Consider the following 21,057-nt stretch of genomic DNA (forward strand, 5'->3'; position numbering starts at 1 on the left):
TGTTGGGTTGACGGTTGGACTTGATGATCTTAGAGGTCTTTTCCAACCTCAATGATTCTATGATTCTATGATTCTTGTGCTTTGTATGCTATAGTTTGCCTTAATAACTAGTATGGTAACACTTACCTTTACAATAGTAGGTGTATGGCTCCAGTAGTGAATAAGCATAGAGAATAATTATTGCCAGTCCTCTTATGACACTTCTCTGTGGACAATATATATTCCAGATGGTATTTTTTTGATACAGCTTGGTTCTTGTTTATGGCTACTACCTTTCTCAGACATCATTATATTCCTTTTTTCAGTATACTCAAGCTTCTTTGCAGTGGCAGTTTTTGGCAGTTTGATATCAGTCTTGCTTCATAACTGTGTCTCTAAAATTTCACCTTAGGTTAGACAGCTAATAGTTATCTTGGCTAGACAAGTCTTTTAGCAGAAGTAATTACAGGTTACTGGAACTCCTTAAATATTTTACTGAAGCCTGGGGAATCTTCTAGGTATGTTTACTTCTAGCTAACTTTACAAGAACTTGGAAGATGCTACTGTTTCATAAATATAGTTTGTGCTGATATTAGTAGAAGTACTTAAACGTGTTGATGTAGTTTGTAGTTCTTCATTTTCTCAATAGAAGCCTTAGCTGTACTACTTACATGTACTTGTGTACTTAGCTGTACATCTAGCAGTATTCATTTTATTTTACTGTAACCATACAGTCTTTCTTTGAGTCTCATCTTGCAAATTTTTAGGCACATGTATCTCTGTGTAGCTTTTACATTAAGTCATTTGTCACATCCATATTCCCTAATCACCGAATCACTTGTTTAGAAAACTTTAGGTTAAATTTTCTTGTGGCTGTGGTTGCTCTATTTTGTATGATATGTTTTCAATATGCTTTTAGGTTCAGAAGGAACTAGTAGATGCTCTAAAACATAGAGGAAAACATAATTTGCAGTTTGTCACTATTTTTTGTTTTATATCTGCCACTGCTACTTCAGAGCACTACAAATATCACTACGTTTCTCAGTGCTAAGGCTAACTGAGCTACACGGACTTGTTATGCCTTTCTGAGATTCTTAACTATGCTTCTCCTTTTTAAACCCACTTCTGTTTTCCCCATTTTCATGTTTCTCAATTTCTTTGTGGTTGCCTATCAACCTCAGAAGTTTGTTTCCTCCTTTTATCATTTCTTCTCTAATAATCTGCTCTGATTTTTTTGCTCTTCACCCAGTCTTCATATTTGTTTTCTTCCAGCAGTTTGGATGACCACCACCAAACACATTCTGCAGATTAGAAAGCTCTGCTGGACAGAAGCTGGGAGTTTCAGCTATGTCTTGATCACTTGAACTTGCTTGTCACTTGATCACTTGTCACAGTGATCACTTGATCACTGCTTGTCAGGCAGTACGTTACTGATCACAGAGAAGGAAGATGTGTTGAATATCAGTGTAGCTGAGCACAACCCACAGATTCAGGGCTCTGTAAGAAGTTAATTGCAACAATAAATAAAAGGGGAAATGGCTACAGGAGATAAGTCCTGTATGCTGACTTTCTGTTAGAAGAAAACATACTGTGCCAGATTGAACAACCAAAAGAGGCGATACTGCTGCAGCTCAGTGACCCCAGATCCTACCAATAGCAAGGCTAAAGATGTATTCCCAGCAGGCACGCGCACATAAAGCACACATATATACTACATATATACATGGTCGGCCACACAGATCACAGACGCTCAGTGCGCTCACACATGGACAGCACCAAGGGCCTCACCCTGCTCCCCACTTTGGCTGAGCAGGATGGAGGTCCACTAGAAGGAGTGTATGTAGTTATGTACAGGGTGGATCCCTCCAGCAGCAGGGCTCAGGCACTCAATCTGCCCAGTAGCTGGCCTTTGATCCCAGTCTCCCCAGTTTCTGTCACCTGGACATACAACCCCTGAGGCAGCAGTTGCGTTCCAGCCACTGGTACAGACCGTTGCATGCAAACGCACCCAGAGCTGGGGACTTTCCAGGTCCCCACAGCTGACCCCCCTGTGCTCTCACCCCTAGAGACACCCAGGTGCTCTTGCATCCAGAGCTGACCCTTAGAGACCCACTCACCCCCACTTGGTCCTAGGCCACTTCACCTGCTTGCTGGCTAGTCCAGTTTGATCTTCACTAGCCATCACACACTCGCACACCTGCACTTGCTCCAGTGGCTAGCACCATGGACACAGGGGCCCTCCAACCTGTGGTCTGGCCCCACCTGCTGGCACCCACACCCCCATACACACACATGCACACAGGATCAAAAGCCCCTCACCCAGGAAAGAGTTAGAAAGGAATTTAATAAGAAGGCAGGACAGACTGCGCTGATCAGATGCAGGGCACAACCAGGCAAGCATACTGACCAGACTGCTGTTTACACTTACACCTCTTTTTTTCCCCGCACTTCTTCCTCCTCCAAATCACCTAACCCTCTCCCTTTTCCTGCCTTTGGTTCTGCCCCTCAACATCCCATAAGTCCTGTGCGATCCTGAGCTATGTTTCCCATGCATTCCATAATGTATCCCACTCCTAGGCAGCAACCCCCTTAGTCTGAAAGGTGTTGGGGAGAGCTGCTCCCAGTGACTCATGGTGATTGGCTCCATGCCCAGACACTGGGGCTGAGGCTGTGCTGGGACAGCCCCAGACAGGTTGTTTGTTGCTTGGTAGTCCTTGATTGGGTCCCTCTCTGGGCTTGTGCAGATGGGCCTTTGATGGGCTGATGGCTCCTGTGATGGACCTGGGAGCAGCCTGGCAGGGTATTACTTGGGCTTCTCCCCTGCCATTGCATCTCTGAGCTCCTCTGTGGGTGTGCAGATGGGCTTTTTTTCACAGAACCTGACACTTTACCCATATTCTCATCCTCTCAGTAAATAGTCTAAATGAATACTCCGCTGCTGTTGAAACAGATACCAACGAAAGAGAGTGCATGCCAACCAGGGCAACCTCCAAGGTACCCATCTAAGATGTTACTTATTTCACAGCTCATCCATTATGTGAAAAAGATGTGAAAATGGTTTCCAGAAAGTTGCCAGGACACAGTCATTCCCAATTGAAAGTATTGGAGAGAAAACATGAAAAAAGGGACAAGGAGCAGATGTTTCTGCTGATATTTTTACGGCAGTTAAAAAAAGTTGAATTCTGTTGGCATTGTGAGTTGCTTAGTGGTTAATGGAAATGACAAAGATGATGCATTGGTTCTAAATTGGTGTCATGTTGATAGAGGACATTTTGATTGAGATAATGTAAATGCTGATATGAGCATTTGTTTTCATAATATTTTAGTTCTTTCCTGTTGGTGGAAATAAGTGCTCAGCTCCTCTGGAAAACCCACTATTTGGTTAGGTGTCTGTGTGTATAGCGATTGTTTTGCAGGTAAGCTACTGTTTGTTGGTGTGGTTTGGTTTTTTTTCAAACATAAACTTTCTTAAAACCTTACATTAAAAGCTTATTTTATTGGACCAGGTTTTTGTTGGTTTGTTTTTTTTTTTTAATAACTTGAGGAAGTTTTACTCAAGTAAAACTTGTATTGAGTAAGTACAGCCAAGCAAGGTACCATATTTTCCTTCACAGGATTGCTGGTTATGATAGGTTCAGATACAAAAATATTTGGGGAACTGGGATGGGGAGGAGAGGGGAAAGGGGCAGGAAACAGTGACAATTACAACTGTTGAGGCCTGTAAAAATAAAACTCAATTACAGTCCTATAAATGAGTATGGGAGTAATGCATTTTGGGATTAGTAATATTCATGAATAAACAAAAGCTGATATTACAATCTCTTTTAAAGCTGTGTAACGAGGCTCTCTCTTTGTGCAGCTGAGCATTATTTAACATTGATGAGGAAGTTCAGGTCTTAAGACAGATCAAATGCTGTGACATCCAAGGCAGGAAAGAACAGGCATGAACTTGATGGGGAAAAATCCTTGGGTTTAATCTCTATTTTTGCTATTTGTAGGTGCTTATAGACATCTTGTATTAAAATAAGATTCCAGATATTTCTGTAACTTTGACCTAAATTTACTGGAGTTTTCTCCCCTACTTTGGCCCTTGTATAATTTCCTGAGGTTTTCATTTGTGTATCTCGGCGCACTTTAAAGCGCAACCAAGTATTTATGTTACACAGCTGGGAAAGTGTAAATCCAGGCTTGTACCTTGTTTCCTCTTCTCTTTTCCATTGCCCTGGCAATACAAAGTGAGTGGGAGTAGAAATCATACTTTTTATTAGGGGTATGGATTGTTCAAACTGAGGTTTTATACCAACCTTGAAGCCTTTTGCATGGGAGATAGGGATAGGAGGGAAGGAGGGGGCAAGATGATATTGGCAGTGTTCCTGTTGTCTCCCAGCTGGAGAAGCATCAAATGGGCTCCAGGCAGCTCTGAAGCTTTCTGTGGCTGGGACCAGTGTAAGACCAGCACAAGCACAGTGAATATCTAAGAGTTTCTTTGACAATCTTCCCCCTCAGATGCAGTGCCCAGTAATGCCTTACAGCTACGCAAATATGCCAAACCATCCATATTTAAAATGAAAGTGTGCCTTACGTGGAGATGTTTGGCATGACTTGCAGTGCTCCCTTTCAAATGTTTTTATCCTGAACGCTGTTTATATCAGCCACAAAGAACCATGCTAGAACGCAGGGGTTTTTTTTTTAAAAAAAGTGTTTGTGTTTCCTTGAATGACTTGATTCTCAAAAGCACCTTGTTAAAAATTGGTGTCTAATTATACTTCTTTCTTGTGATGTCTGTAGGCTGACACTGTTACAAGGATGCTAATTGCCTAATCTATGGCTTCTAATTTAAAATCACTGTTAAATTTGTTTAAAAAACCATCTTTGATCATCCTTTTGGGTTTAAATTAATTTCTCTCTGCCCCTTCTCCCCCAGCCCAAAGCAAAGAAAGAACAAAGTTGAGAGAGAAACAGAAGCACCTTTGTTTTTTCCATTAATGGGATGTTTTTATTCTGTATTCATAGCAAATTCCTGGGTTGCACTACTGCGTGGTAACTCAAATTAGTTTTCACCCCCATCGCAGTAATTTTCTTTATTATCCCGGTGGCAAATAAACTCCCGCTCTCTTTCTTATTCTGATGGCAACCCCTCTACTTTCTTTCCTTTGTTACCACAATGGTAATTGTCTTGTTTATCACTGACATAAATGAGCCTAGAGTCAACTTGACACACATTTGGCAAATTTCCACATATCTTATTATTTTTATTTTTCTCTGCTTTTTAATTTCCTTTCTGTTTCTACAGGGCATATTTGAATATTGCACTAATAATGAGAATCTCTTATAAGTTCATTACCTCACAGTAGGAGGCAGAGGGGAGAGTGTGAGGCAGATATATCATCTGGGAAGGTGCAATCCATAACTTCAGAGCTTTAAGAAGGCTGAAGCTTAGATCAATGGCAGCAGGAAGAAGTCTTGTGCTCAGTCACGAAGGAGCTTTGCTGATGGAAAGTTTTAACGGCATGACAGCCAATGCAGCGGTGGACAGAAATGTACACTAGTCCAGCCATAAAGCACTAAAATTATTTCTGTTTGTTTACCTTCCCAATTCATTTTAAAAAATAGTGTGCATGTGTGTATTTGTATAATATTTTAATATTACGATTATATATAAAAAATTAAAGAACGGTCTTTCTTTTGGAAGCTATTTTTAAGATTTTGAGATTGCAGAGCAATGGAGCATTGGAAAGGACTATGCTTAGGAAGGATTAATCAACTGCATAAGTAGAGGTTGAGGAAAACTGCTGGGTTTTGGGTTGTTTTTTTTTTTATTCTGTAGAAGTGGGCTTTATTGCTGGCATGTTTACCTTGTAGTTCATTACATATGTTTCTGTGAACAAGGAAAACACTATTTTGGGTTGAATTACAGAAGCATGACTTGTGGGATGTGCAAATTAATCCTGCTGTGTTGGGCACTGTCAACTCTTCTCATGCTGAGCTTCATGAAAAAATTGGAGAGTCCAGAGTAGAGTAAGAAGAATAATTTAGCACCTAGAAAACGTGACCTGTGGCCAAGATGAACAAACTTGGCCTTTTTAATGTAAAGAAGAGATTCATATCTGCAAATAGACAAAAGATGGCTGCAAGGAGGAGTACAATAAGTTGTTCTCCAAATTCATGGTGGGTAGAAAGAGAAATGATGAGTTTAAACTGCAGCAGAGCAGCTTCACAGTGTAGAGAGAGTGGGAGAAATGCTGATGCTGAAGGGCTGGTGGAGCTCTAGGCTGCCTCGGCGTGTTGAGGAATTTACATCATGGGAGATTTTTAACTGGAGTATGTCAGGAATGATACATGGATGTAATTGAGCTTTTTTGGGACTGAGGTGGATTAGGTTATCTTTGTGGTTCTCCCAGCCAAGTGATTCTGCTGTTACACTAATTATAATCAGGAAAAAGATTCTGCTTTTTTTTTTTTTTCTGGCACTTATTGCTCCAAATATAATTTGAGCAATTGAACAACCTTTTCCCGGAACATCTTGTAGAAGGATATAGTACTTATTTAACGTGATGTTAAGAGTGGCAGAACTAAACCCTTAGGCTTAAGTTAACTTGCATTTTAACTGCTGTGAGTAAAACAGCTGTGCTGTGTGTGATAGACTCTTACTAATCTCACGTGGCCACAGTGAAAGGATGAAGTTTTTAGCTCTTAGAATTCATGTGTTTGTCCTGGCCAATTGTGAGAGCAAACCAAGGGCCCCTACAATGATTGTATCCCAGAAAAAAAAAATCAAATCTCAGTTTCACTCTGAAGGTGTGTGAAGATGCCAGGTGTTGTGCTTGCTTGTGCTTTTGGGACTGCAATAGCTCAATTCAGCTTCTGGCTGTGGAGGTAACCTTGTCATGGCTGAGAAGTAGTGTTTGGTCTTGGCTTTACTACAACTGGGAAAATGATTGGCTAAAGCATGTGCCATGTCGTATACAGCTGTAATTTGGTGGACTTGTCATGGCATCTTCCAATATTCTCAAATTCTCTTATTTATAGTGAAATTTTCCAATTGCTTAATTTCATTTATATGTGAAAATTGCAGTTTTGGTGGGTGGCTGTTCATGTATAGCAACATCTCTTTAAAAATGGGAGAAAATAATAGATGCAACATGAGCATGCAAATTGTATTATGGGGCTTTACAGGTTTTAGTTTTCTCAAATTTTCAGTTACACATAAAGCCAGGAAGTACAGGTTTTCTGATTTCTATCGTCATTAATAATTAGGCAATGTTGCATTGGCATATGCATGTCACAGTTGGACACTTCCTTATTTCTTGGGTTTTCCTGAATGCAAGTCATTTGGTTGTAATTGGATGTAGTGTAACTGAATCTAGAATTCTTCTATTCCTTCAGAAAGAAATTTCTGGAATTTCTTTAGTATCACAGTAGATCCATTAAAAAAAAAAAAATCTTTCCCAAAAGAACTTTAAATCTCCAAATGAATTTTTTTATGTGCGTATCACATTTAAGATGTGCATAAAGCTGCAGCTCACCACGAAACACAGTTTTCTTCTTGGACATGAACCTCATTGCAGTTACTGACACATTCAGGCACAGTTTCCAAGTGCACGTAGACAGGGCACAGAAACTCAGCACTGCAGCTAGCTGAGCGTGCTGGCACCTTCCTCCTGCTCTGGCATGTCTTGGTGAGCACACTGTGAGCAGCCATGGCTGGCTGCTTCCTGGCTTGTGAGGGCTAGGAGACTTGAAGGTCTTACAGCTTTATCTTATTAGACCCTTATCTTTTATTTAAAGTGCTGCTTCCTGTGCTTTTCTTACCAAGGTAACCTAATTCTACAGAGGCATCTCAGCTGCAAGTACCTGAAATTTAGCTGTGTGGCTTGTGGTGAGCAACTCTTGTCTGAAGATCCACCTTCTGGTCATGCAGAAATTGCTGTCTCTAGAAGTCCGTAAGAAATTTAGTTTGAAGAACTATTGTTGGTGTTGCAAGACAGTTTTGTCTAGTTAGGATTTTTTTTTTGTTCCCTACTACCACCTTCTTTGTTTTAGGGGAGGGTGTTATTTTAGCAAATATTTTGAAGATATTTTTAAATCAAGAAGTATTTTTGGAAAGGCGTCTTTGGCTCTATGCAGAAACTAAAATGGGCCTTTTGTTGTCATTTTTTACAGTAAGATAATTATGTAATAAGCAAAAATAGCAAGAAAAAAACCCAAAGCAGAAGTCCTGGTTACCTTAGAATCTTCTCTGTGTAGGATCAGATTGTGTTTGGTGTTTTTAATGTTTTGGAGCACTTCTTAGGTGAGTGTGCCTGCACTTAGAAAAGTTGAAGTGTGTTGAAAGAGCTTGAAACATTTTAGATAATGTGCAGTTCTGTATCAGAACTGTGCTGGTTTCTTCTTCAGCTTTAGTTTCCTCCTACTATCACTATTTGACTGATGAGGTTTTTGGATGCTGGTGGTGGGTGGTGCTCCTTGGTTTTTTGATTTGTAATTTATTTTAGATTTCAGCTTTCACAGCTGAAGATGTTGGGAGCTTCTGTAAACTGACAGTCTAATAGGGTGGAAGGGGCAAACCCAGAAATGTTCAGCAGCGGTTTTCAACCACATCTGCTTCACCAACACCAAATGAACAAGGGCACCCTTAACGTTTGGAAACCTGGCAAAAGCTACTTTGGAAAACGTTTCAAGCTCATGATAATCAAGATCATGCTAAGTTACTGTTCTACTAATGAGTAAAGACTTAGTTTAGATAAACTTTCAGATCTTTTATTGTAGGAAGGATAATTACAATAATATAATTGCAAGCAGAAGAATCATCTAGCAAGGACTGTATGTGTGCATGCACACGGGAAGATGTGAGGGATTTACGTACCAGAAATATACTGGTTATATAAAAAATAAACATTGTTATATATAACTATGTTTTACCATAAAGTGGATGTAACAAAATGGCAATGCAGAGCGTTTTTGAGAGTGTGCATCAATACAATATGGATTTCTAGCAATACTTTGGTCTCGTTGTATCTGAAAGGTTTATTTCACTTTTAAAATGTGAGATGTAAAAGTAAAATACTTGTTCACGCTTATTTTTGGTTGACTTTGACAACACTTGTGTACTTATTCTAAGTTTAACTATAACTGGAGACTGAATTTTGTACTTTACTTTTTCTGTTCTTAGGCATTATAAGGATGAGTTCCAAACTACAGAATTTTTATATCCAAACTTTAAAAAACTGACAGACATAAGGTTTGGTTCTGACCATTGCAGCAGTAGTCCTACAGAATAACAAGAACATTGAAGTAGTGTTGCATCATGTTGTTTTTTTGTGGGTCTTTTTCAAAACTTTTTAATATATATGAAGTAGTAGAGCAAACCAGCAGCTTCATGTGTTCTTACTGTCAGAATACAGATCTGGAATTCGGAAGGGGTCTTGTTCTCATATGTAACTTGCTTTGAGTCATGGTGAGACTTCTAGTTCCCTTAACCTATTTTTAAAAAATTGTATCAGACATGGTTTCTCCATCATATAGCACTGGAGTGAATAAAGGCGGGGATAGGTTTGTTGTTATAGTACTGGACAGAGAGAAACTTAAGCTGACAGAGTGGAAGCTTACAGTGTATGTGTGTGTATATATAAAAAAATATTTTTTAACATTTTCAGTTTTGCAATTGATCTTCTTAATATATATTATAATAAAGCAACAAATAAAACTCGTTCCTTTCTTTTAAAATAAACTGCAGGCATGCCATTTCAGTGTGAAACTATTTCTTGAGTAAGTTTGGGGTTTTTTCCCCCCTTTCTTGTCTGTTTATGCTTTCACCCCTTTTTAATGGGCTCAAGAGTTGAAACCAGCTTGAGTGACATAAACCCAAGCACCTCGCAGTCTATTCAGCTTTCAGTATTTTTCTGGGAAGTTGAAAGTGATGGAGAGGCGTAGCTGGACTTTGTGGATCTGATCCACTGCCTACTTTTGTCACTTTTACTGTCATTTATTTCCATCAGTCCCTGTGAATCTACACCTTTCCTATGCCCCTGTAAAACTGAGGAGATTTACTCCTGTATTAGCAGCAGTTTAAAGGAGTTTATCCCCTGCAGCAGCCATGTTCACTGACAGAAACAAAAAGTATTGTAATGCGTTCATTGTGTCACATAGTGCAGACTGTCATGCTAGGTCTTCTATTTATAATAAGCTTTATCCTTATAAAAGGAGGCTATTTGTCAGCCCTAAAATTAACGCTGCCTTTTTACATAGTGATGCAGAAACTGTAGTTCACCATGGTGCTACTGAAACTCTATGGGAACATCATGTAGGTAACAGAGTTGCTAAATCCTTTTTTTCATTCAGCTCTTCTGCTTTCTAGAGATAGGCAGCAGCTGCGCCAGCTGTGTGGGATAACTCTCTCTTGCTCTTTATGCCAGTCAAAGTAAAAGAGGAGTGAGAACATCTGCTTCCCTCAATCAGTAAAAAGCCATTGAAATCTAAGAGAAGTTGACTCTTTCCAACTTTCGGCTAACTGTCTGGAGCTGGAAAAAGCTATTCTGTAAACTGTTTTTCTGAACCATTTGCTTTTCCTCAAATGTTTAAAATAGAGGATCGTAACAACTTGGAAATAAGTGTTGTCTTCCCCTGTCCATCAACACCTCCCCTTTGGGGTTCAGGTAAGCAGTTCTGGGAGTGGAAAAGAACCCATGAAGAAATGCAGCGATGGAAATGATGTTAAGGTCTGTGTGGCTACAAGGTTTTTTGTTAGTTTTTGTTTCACTCTAAGCTGTTGTCCCTTAGTCTGCTTCCCTAGTCAAGCTTTTCTAAGAAGAGAAACTTTTCCCCTCAAGCCATGCTCAAGCCCACTGTTATGAAAGTTACCTTAGTCAATGGTGAACTTTAAAATGTGTTTGTAGTTGCTTTTGTCAGCTGATTAAAATGACTGGAATTTCTGCCCAGACTGAGAAGCTTAAAGAGGCTTGATGTTTCACACCAGAAGTTAAAATAAGATTTTTTTTTTCTTCTTCTTTTTACTTCATGTTAGAACACAGCCAAGCCCTTTCAAATTTTAGCATGAAAGGGATTTGATGGTCTCAGTTTAATCTGTATTATTCAGGTGATTAAACTTTAAAAAGACTATAACATCCTTTTGGTGCTCTTCTCTTTCTGTTTTTGATTCTTTTTGTACATACTTTTTACCTGACTCTAAGACCTTGGATCACTGTTCTGACCAGGTTTTCACCTCCTATTGCTTGTAGACAGTTTTTGATGCAATATGAGAACATGTCAAGTAAAGACTGAGGAAGCCATTTGTAGGGTGGGTTTTTTCCCCCCTCTTCTCCTCAAAAAGAATATAAGTACCATTTAAAAGAAAAAAACAAAACTGGATGTATTATGCTAGAAATGGCTTATCTGGACATCAGGGAACATATGAGTTTTACCTTTAGCTTGGAAGATTGAGGTTTAATACTATTGTGAAGTTCCTTAAGAGTATATGTATTGTGTGTTTGGACCAACTACCAAGAAAGCAAATACACATTTTTGGCACTTTACTTCTACTGGCTTGAAAAGCAGAAATCTATTGCCCTTGTGTCTTCAGTCCTGCCATTCTTTTTTTTTTTTTTTTCCTATCTTCCAGAAGAAATCAGCACTAAAAGACGCCCCCTTCCCCCCCCGCCTCCTTCTTTGTACGTAGATATATGCAACCATTTCTCCTTATTTGCATGTGAACACAGTAGACTTTATATCCAAATCTTGCATTTTGCTGACTTGTTCTTTCTTGGCTCTGTTATTTTTTTTTCCTTCTTTATTGTAATCTTTATCAATTCTCTAATTCAAGCTGTTTTCATTCTGCCATGGTCTCTTCCTTGTTGCATTCTGTTTTCATTTTCTTCTGTGTTTTAATATACTCGAGTGACTTCTAAAACAATGTTCCTTAAGTGTTTGTACTTTCATCTATTCTAGGTTTTCTTTGGGCTTCTTAATTTCTATTTTCACCTGTTCTCCTTCTGTCTTACACACCACTGATCTCTCTGTGCAGCATTGCAAAAACCCACTTAAAAGGAGTACTGAATTATTAGATGATCCTATGTTGTCTTCCTTTCTACATCATCTTCTACTTCTTTCACATCTTGGTATCATATCTTACTCTCCTCCCCTCCACAGTTGCCTTCTCTACCTGGTGCTTAACGCTTTTGTTCTGCTGTTTATGTTAGTGGCTACCCTTTGCCATCTGAAGTAAACAAAAAAGTATCTTTCTGTCATCAGGTGTCTTCATACACCAGAACATGATTGTTTGCTGTTTCCTATTGCATCTTAATTACCAGTTATTTTGTCAGTATACCAACTTCACTTACCCCTTCGTTTTGTTTCTGTACTCCTGTTATGCGATTTGTACATTACTGCTCCATACATTAGAACCTATGCTTTTATTTTTGTTTATTCCCATTTTTAAGGTCTTTATGCACCTACGTATGGATAAAACCTGCCAAAAACCTATCACATACTCATAAAAACACTTTTCACAAGTTGAATTTATTTAGAATATCCCACTCTTGTCTTTATTTGAAGAACGATCTTAATTTCTGTTGTTTGGTGTTCAACATAATGTTGAAACTTAACAAATGCTGGCTTATTCAAAAGCAGCCTGTTCTATGCTATAATACTAATAACTACTTACCACTTTCTCCAATTCAGAAGAACAGCGGGAAGGGTGTTGCATCTAAATCCTTTAATTTTCTGTAAAAATATTCAGTAGGGATAAATGAGTGTCTGATTTAAACAGTGTAACTTGGGTTTGTATTCGTTTGTATTCACGATAATATTTTTTTTTTCTGAATTGTAGTAGTATCTCTGTGCAACGATTGGCCTGCCTTCTTGAAAGGAGCAGACTTAAAGAAAAATGTCATATGGCCCTACATAAAGATCTGGATACTACAAAGAAAAAACTCCCTTGGTTTTCTTAAAGGGTTTAGAAAATGAAAACACCAAATTTCTGGGAGACCATAAATAGTATTTGGCATCTTGGCTTGACCTGGAATGCATCTGTTAAAATTTGCGACTTGGTATCGCAACAATTACACATTAACAGAGTTGGTATTTTATGATTACATTCAGGTAGCATGTAGAGAGTTAGAGAAATATTTCTGAAGAAAATTGGTTATGAATTCCTTATAAAATCTGCATGAAGTTTCTGAAAGCAGGCACAGTCTCTCCTTGATAACTAAAGAATCTGTTGACCTTAATTTGGGGAGAAAAGAGAAATGGCTTGGAATATTTCACAATTTAATTAAAGTGTCTACCTCTTGTATAAAATTGACTTTAGACCCTGTAATGAACACGTAAAACTTTCGAGGAAATTATTTCTCTTGTAGCATCAACAAGGAGATTCTCTTTATACATAGGTAACAGTCTAGCTTTGCATTCATGCCACATCAAAATCGAAGACTTTTTTTAACTCCGCTTTCCTTCCTGCATCTTGATAGTTGGTTAGAGGCCTTTAAATGTGTGTGTGATCAGTCACTCACCATCAGAGCCCAGCAAAACAGCTCTTCCTTATGGACATTTGAAATAAAGCCAGTCTTAGCAAAGAGATCTCTTGCAAGAATTGCCAACAAATTAGGTGGATTTTTAGAGTGGATATGAAGTCTGGTTAAACAAACATTTCATTTCTTTTAGCAGCTTATTGATGATTCCAAACAGAAAAGCTGTACCATCTGGTCCTTGGAAAACAAAAAAGCATTACATGTTCCTTTTTTTAAAAATTTGCATAGAAAAATATTTATATAATTTACCAAATTTATATATATACTAATTTATATAAATTACCAGTTTTACTTTTTCTATGTATAAAAAGATTTAATTTATTCATTTATGATACACATAACTTCGTAATAGTCATACATTTCAAAGAAAATATGGGAATACTAGAAAAGCTTCTCTCTACAATGCTTATTGTCTCAGCTATTCATCATAACAAAATTTGAGCAGTATAACAACTGGAAACAGAAAGCAGTATAGAGAGTTCAAGGACAAATTGAAACAAAACCCCCTGCTAAATCAATTAAACTTCTTCCAGTAAATATTGTGAAATTTTAGACCTCGCTGGAACACAGTATTAGTTATGTAGATACGTAATAGAGTAACTGCAGAGTTCTGCAGAGACAGGTATTGCAAGTAGTGAAAAATTTCACAATTTTGAAACTTGATGTTATTGTGAGTTGTAATAAAACCTGAAAAATGCTAAAGTTTACAGAAGGAAAACTCATAAGCTTTTTGTTGTATCTCTTGAAAGAAAACTAAAGGGAAAAGTAGGTTGGATCAATAGAAGTGTCTCCATTTATGATGTAAAACTTAAACCAGTGTATAAACAAAGTTCTGAACCAAAGTATTTTCAAAAATGTTTTAAAGATAATCTTGAAAAAGTTTGGTTGTTCCTCCCCCCACAAATTGTTGGAATTCTCTTCTTATTCTGGTTTTGTCTCACATGCCAAAAAATGAAATTGTGTGCCTCAAGCTTTTAATCACTTCTGTATCTTTTGGAAAGATGCTTTGTTTTCTGTGAATGTCAGTGACATTACTTTAATCTCAAAGGTATAGTTCTTGATATATAAATAAAGTCAATTTATTGTCGTTATGGACTTTTTGCTCCAGGATACAAAGTTCCTTATTTCTGTGTTTTATTTCATTCCAGCTATTTATGAACTCTCTTGTGAAGCATACAAACACTTGGGCAAAACTTCAAATTACTACTGGATAGATCCAGATGGCAGTGGGGCACTGGGACCTTTGAAAGTTTACTGCAACATGACAGGTAACTGCACTGTATTTGCTAATTCAATATTTTTTAATGTAGTTGGGAGAAAGAGTCTGTTCATAATTCATATTTCCTGACAAAAGAAAAATAATTCCTAAGAGCTTTTCATGAGAGGGGTCACCAAATCTGTAGTCACCATTCAGTATAGTCTGAGCAAGGCAGTAGTTAATCCATTTTGTAAGCTTTTTGAATCACAGCTATTAATTAGCCTTAACAGGCCTTTGTATCCTCAGTGGTGCATAATAAAACAAAAAAAAAAAGTAGATATATACGGCTATTTACTGAAACTATTGTATATCAACATATTTGTAGTGCAGTAGTGCAGTAATGTCTGTGGTTCATGGGGTACTGTCGAAGGCAGCTTTTTAGAAATGTCAGACTTTTATTTCTGTACAGGTATTGCTGACTTTCACACACTTACCACCATAGGTAAGGAATAGAAATTAATTACAGGAGAAACAAAACATTTGAGTTTTTTCTTTTTTGCCTGTTTTGTCTCTTTAACTGGTGTTAGAAGGATGTATTTTATTTAACTTCTGGGACCATATATACAACTGCATTAACTTATTTTGGTTTTGTTGCGTGGTTTTTTTTAACACTAGTTTTGCATGGGTAATTTCCCATCTGGGCATTCTCATGGAAGATATCTTGTCTTAGTCATCTGAGTTGCCATTCTGATACAGAAAAATATGATAATGGAAAAAGAAAACGGGGCAGTTTTCTGCACCGGGAGTATATTATTTCTTTGGTCTGTTGCTGAAACAATTGTCATGCATTACTTTTTTCTGATATGAAATATTGGGTAGCTGATACAACTGTCATGTCCCCTGACTTTCCCCAAATGTCTGCATAATAAGTTTGAATTTCAGTCTGTTTGTATTGGAAATGTGGCATACATCTGAGTCCTCAGACTTCAGCATCAGCAACATGAATGTGAAGGCGCTATCATAAATTGAAACAGTAACTCTGCCTCTTTAGAGATCACAGTCGCTGAAGTTCACGTAGCTCTTCCTGGAGGCAGAAACCTGTACATGTCTGGACCTGTGGGGTGGGTTTTATCCAACTTGGATGGGAGAGATTGTGGGGGGCAGAGGGGGGAAGCTGACTTGAAGGGGGATGCACAGCACACGCAGCAGACCCAGATCAAGCCCTCATAGGTAGACAGCCTGTTGGAGAACAGGAGAATACCATTGTTCCATATTGCCATTAATGTCTGCATTTGTATAATAAATGTATACCTAAAAAGGAGCCTGATCTAAGCTCTGGGAGTGCCATCAGTCCTTCTTGGACTGGAGAGACAGGCCAGCCACTCTGTTCTGAGACACAGGTGTAAAGGCAATTTTTCAGATAAGTGGATCCTGACCCATTTAGGGCTTTTTAAATGATAACTAGCACCTTGAACTGTATCAGTACCTAATCAGGCAGGCACTGCAGGGAACAATGTCAAGAATTGGTGATATATATCATAGCGATTTCTGGTATTCAGAAGAAGAACCGCTGTGTTCAGCACTAGCTATAGCTTAGTATAGGGTAACTTTGTAAATTAAAAATGTACTACTGTAGTGGTGTCAGGCACAAAAAAGTACACCTATCCGGTACTACAGTATTGCTCATTCATGTTAACTATAAATATACAGCAGAAGGTCCTAGTAGCTTGTTCAACACTGGGGAAAAAATAGATAAGAAAGGTGAAAGTAGCCATTTCATTTTACTAACGTTTCTCATCTACAAAACAATTTCCAGGGTACTTAAATGTGACCTTTTCCTAACCTGTGCAAGGAGATCATGAACACTAGGATAGAAGATTTAGTGCTCGCTCCCTTCATTTGGATATGATGCATGCTGTGGAAAAATGCAGTGTTCTGTTTTAACTGAATCGCTCTCATCAGCAATGCTTTGCTACGAGAGAAAGGCATTTTGTACTAATATCCATGTAACTTTAAATTTTAAAATAAGAACCTAATAGAACTATTTCTTCATTAAAATGCAAATGACTGCAAGAAATATGTGAAAATTGATGGGAAGTAATTTTAATCTCTGCTTCTAAAACTGGAAGGCTACTCTGACAATCATTCTCAGATAGCTCAGTGAAGCACATCACCTATGTACATACTCTGTAGTACCTATACATTGCAGCTGTTACAGCTTTCATTTTCTTTTAATTAGTGGTCGTCTGTAAGCACTGAAGACTGTAGAGGGTAAAAAGATACATTTTTAGGAGAAAATTCACAACACCCTAAATCTTTTTCTGAATCGATATAGAGTATTATCAGCAATACACATACTAGAGAAGGGACAGAATGAGGTTACTTGAGGGCTTTACTTTGCTTCATCAATAACACATTTCTGTAGATCTCTGTAGCAATGATGCATATCTTGCCATATAACAAAAGGCACTATAGCATATTAGAATAAAAACAGAATTCTCAAATAACTTTAGTATCAAAATTGTGCAGGTATGGTCTTACTAGCGCTATTTTTGAAAAAGAACTTAAACTAGCTGAATTACAATCAACTTTTTTTTGTGAACATGAAACTAAGTAACCAACAGATCTAGCTAGACTGAATAATATGTGGAGTATACGAAATGAAAAAAACACTTCTTCATATGGCAGGATAGTGATATTTTATTTTAATAGAGACATCCTTAACTGTCTTTCCCTCTCCAGCCGGAGAGTCAAATCTAAATGTTCCTATTAACCCACTATGTTGAACAAACATCTCTATATTAAATTACAGTTTAGGATGCTAAGAGACATTTTAACTTCCCTTGTTTCATTCAGGTGGAACTAGCAAGTAAGAACATGTTAGTGACTAAAAAAGTAATGTAAAATGTAACTTGCTAGTTTGGTTCCTAGGGAAAACAAGTCCACAAGGTTAGGATTATTAGCAAAGCTAGTATCTATCTTCCTAAAACAAGGTGGCTTAACAGTTATGTACTGCTTTCACACTTACTGTAGTATAGTTTTACTGGTGCAAAATGTTGGAGAGTAAGCTACACTCTCACTTGACTATAAACCTTCAGGGCCAATATCCTGAAAACCCACTGAAATTGTTTATTTAGAAATTGCATCTTTAGCCCTTGAAGGTACTGTATCACAAATATTGAATCACAAATTTCATAATTTCGCCATTATGTCAACATTTTTCGCCATTATGTCAACATTTCACCTACAGATTCTATAGTCAGAAAGTGCTAGGGTTCCCAAACGTGTCAAAAAATTATTTAAAAAAAAAAAACTGAAGAGAAACTTATGGTGCAGTAGACAGCTGTCTGGGCATATTTCTGGGCATAATCCATATCTTTAACGAAAATGTCTTTAATTTAGTAAACTGGAGAGTGTCATGATGGGTCCTGTCCTTCACGGGACAGGACTGTTCCTGTTCTGTTGCTGTGGTAACTAAAAATCATTCTGGTTTCTAAGACGTCCTGGCAATTCAATAGTGCAGTCAAAGTCATAGAAATACATATGTGCATGCACTCCCCACAGCAATTCATGGTCTCTACAAACTACTCTGTATTGTCAAAGAAATCCCAGATCCCCCCATTCTCTTGTCCTTGTCTTCTCCAAATAAACCTTGTACTCACAGTGCTTTGTTTTCATAGTAAAGAGGTGCCAAGCACTTACATTTTATGCCCTTATAGTGGAATTAAAATGTTTGAGATATCACATTTAAGTATCTATTCTTGCTGCAGTAACAGAGCTTTTCAAAATCTAGGGCATTGCAATAGATGTTCAGCAGCTTTCCAAATACTTACCAATAGGAACTATGTAAATTTTAGGAAGCTTTTTTTTTTTTTAACGAAAAACAGTATTGAAAATGTTTAGAATTGGAAAGTTGGAACTTTTCAAATTAACATTTTAGCCTGGAGAAAAGGAGGCTGAGGGGAGACCTCATCGCTCTTTACAACTACCTGAAAGAAGGTTGTAGCGAGGTGGGTGTCGGTCTCTTCTCCCAAGTAACAAGCGATAGGACGAGAGGAAATGGCCTCAAGTTGTGCCAGGGGAGGTTTAGATTGGATGTGAGGAAAAATTTCTTTACTGAAAGAGTGGTGAAACATTGGACCAGGCTGCCCAGGGAAGTGGTTGAGTCCCCATCCCTGGAGGTATTTAAAAGACGAGTAGATGAGGCACCTAGGGACATGGTTTAGTGGGCATGGTGGTGTTGGGTTGATGGTTGGACTCGATCTTAGAGGTCTTTTCCAACCTCAGTGATTCTATGAAAATACGGAAAAATATTCCTTGAAGCTGTGATGTGGCGTAATGTTTAACCATTAGACTGCCTTTCAGTTTAGCCCGACTTGTGATCTTAGGCCAACAGGGAACCCTTCCAAACCTCTGTCATCTTAAGGCCAAGGTCCTACCCTCTTTCAGAGGCAGGTCTACAATGCAAAGTTAGACTCTGCATTCAAGAAGGTTTTTCCAAAGATGGAGGGTTCTTATCTTAGTATCCAGTTTAAGGCCTTTCCTGTTTTCTCTTTAATTGTCGTTAGAACAGTAGCTGTAGTGCAAAGACCTGCTCTTTTAAGATATTTGTTGGAAGATGTAAACTTTGAGTATATTACAGCTTCACCCCGTGCTTTGCGTGATATTTTGTATTTCTGAATCTCTAGGATCAATTCAGTTTCCTCTGGCAGTTTTTCTTTCAGTCCCATTGAGAAAGACACAAGAAACAAGTTAATATTACTCCCTATTTTTTCTGTGTCTTTCTTTTTTCCCCCTTGGCCCAAGGAGGGTGGGGAAAAGGTTTCGGATCAGTAAGTTTACCCTGATCTTATCTTGTGCGTTTGTCCTGCAAGAATTTTCAGAACGGAGGGTGAGGAATAAGCAGAGGAACAATGCGCAGGGACCATAAGCGCTTAGTTATTTATCCTAATGACTGTATGGGATGTCAGTCGGAGAGGCAGACCAGCCCTTCTGTAGTTCCGTCAGGCTTTATGCCGAGGATAGGGAAACCATAGTCTTTCTGCTGTTTCTTCTGCTTCATCATTTAGACCACTGATGCAAAGCAGAACTGAAAGGTTTCATAATCTATTTTACCAGAAGATATGTCAGTTAATTCTTTCTGTTGGTCCTGAAGTCATTATGCCTCTGTGATGTGGCTTTTATCTCATTTCAGGATCCAAATAGCTGCAAGCATAATGGCTCCATTTGAGCGGTACTTACCCTATCCCCTTTCTAGTACAGTTCTTTTGCCTAAAGCTGCACATCTTCAAACACTTTGAGAAATCATTAATGCGTATTCATAGTCTGTCTCATTAAGGTCAAATGTACAGGGTGGCTTCTCTACCCACTCTCCCTCTTCCTCTCTTTCTCTCTCCACTTTTTTAACAGAAGTGGCACATGTAATAATTACTGCAATGACTTTGTGAGTAGACATTAAACCACCATAACTGTCTTATCCTGTGATTTTTCTGTCTTCTTTCTGTAAATAGTGGATCACTGGAGTGCTTTTTACTATGACATATGTAGAAACATATGGCATGAATATAAATGTGCCATTCATCACTAATACTGATGAAAAGTGCCCCAGCAGTGGTAAATGCTTAATTCTATTGCACATATCTGTATAATTAGTTTTTCAGATGAGACATTTTGCTTGAAAACTGATTTACTGAACTTCCAAGGTACCAAAACTTTTATTCATACAGATATATAGAAATGCATGTGAAACACAAAATTTTGAGCAATTTAATTCAATAAATAAAAGTAAAGACTTTTTTCTGTGTAGATTCTCCAGTTTGATAGAGGAAGGAATTAGTATTTTTTACTTGTTAACTCAAATAGTATAAATCAGCACACATTTAAAGGCAATAAAGAAAATTTTGTCATTGGGCAATGGTAAGTTGTTGCATGACAATGCAAGTATAGAGACCTTACCCAGTGTCGTCCCATTGTAGAAAGCTTCCAATACAAGTATTTAAAGTCTTTTACCTAAAATACAGGAAGGAAAAATGGCTTCAGTGTTTCAAATATGACATATGAAATGATGTTTTGATTTTTATCAGCATCTCTTATACACTTTTCCTTCAGTTTTAGAGCTTTGTTTTGGAGGCTTTTTAATGAGTCTGTCAGACATTTTTGCAAATTGAAATGACATTTGAGAGGTAAAAAGAGGAACAAGTAGTTAAGATGGATTGAGGCTGTTATTGCAGAGTATCCAAGCTTATTTCGTAGAATCACAGAATAGTTTGGGTTGGAAGGGACCTCTAAAGGTCATCTAGTCCAACCCCCCTGCCATGGGCAGGGACATCTTCAACTAGATCAGGTTGCTCAGAGCCC

The 21,057-nt window shown here is 38.0% G+C and overlaps 1 protein-coding gene across 1 annotated transcript in view; it reads left to right on the forward strand.

Moving 5' to 3' along the window:
* CNTNAP2 (contactin associated protein-like 2) overlaps positions 1–21,057 on the forward strand; it is a 972,464-nt gene that overhangs the window by 557,950 nt on the left and 393,457 nt on the right. The window contains exon 12 of the mRNA XM_019470872.1: positions 14,651–14,770. Coding sequence (XP_019326417.1) covers positions 14,651–14,770 — 120 coding nt within the window. The remainder of the gene's footprint in view (positions 1–14,650; positions 14,771–21,057) is intronic.

This window comes from Aptenodytes forsteri, unplaced genomic scaffold, assembly GCF_000699145.1.
Source record: "Aptenodytes forsteri isolate BGI_AS27 unplaced genomic scaffold, ASM69914v1 Scaffold282, whole genome shotgun sequence".
Classification (NCBI taxonomy): domain Eukaryota; kingdom Metazoa; phylum Chordata; class Aves; order Sphenisciformes; family Spheniscidae; genus Aptenodytes; species Aptenodytes forsteri.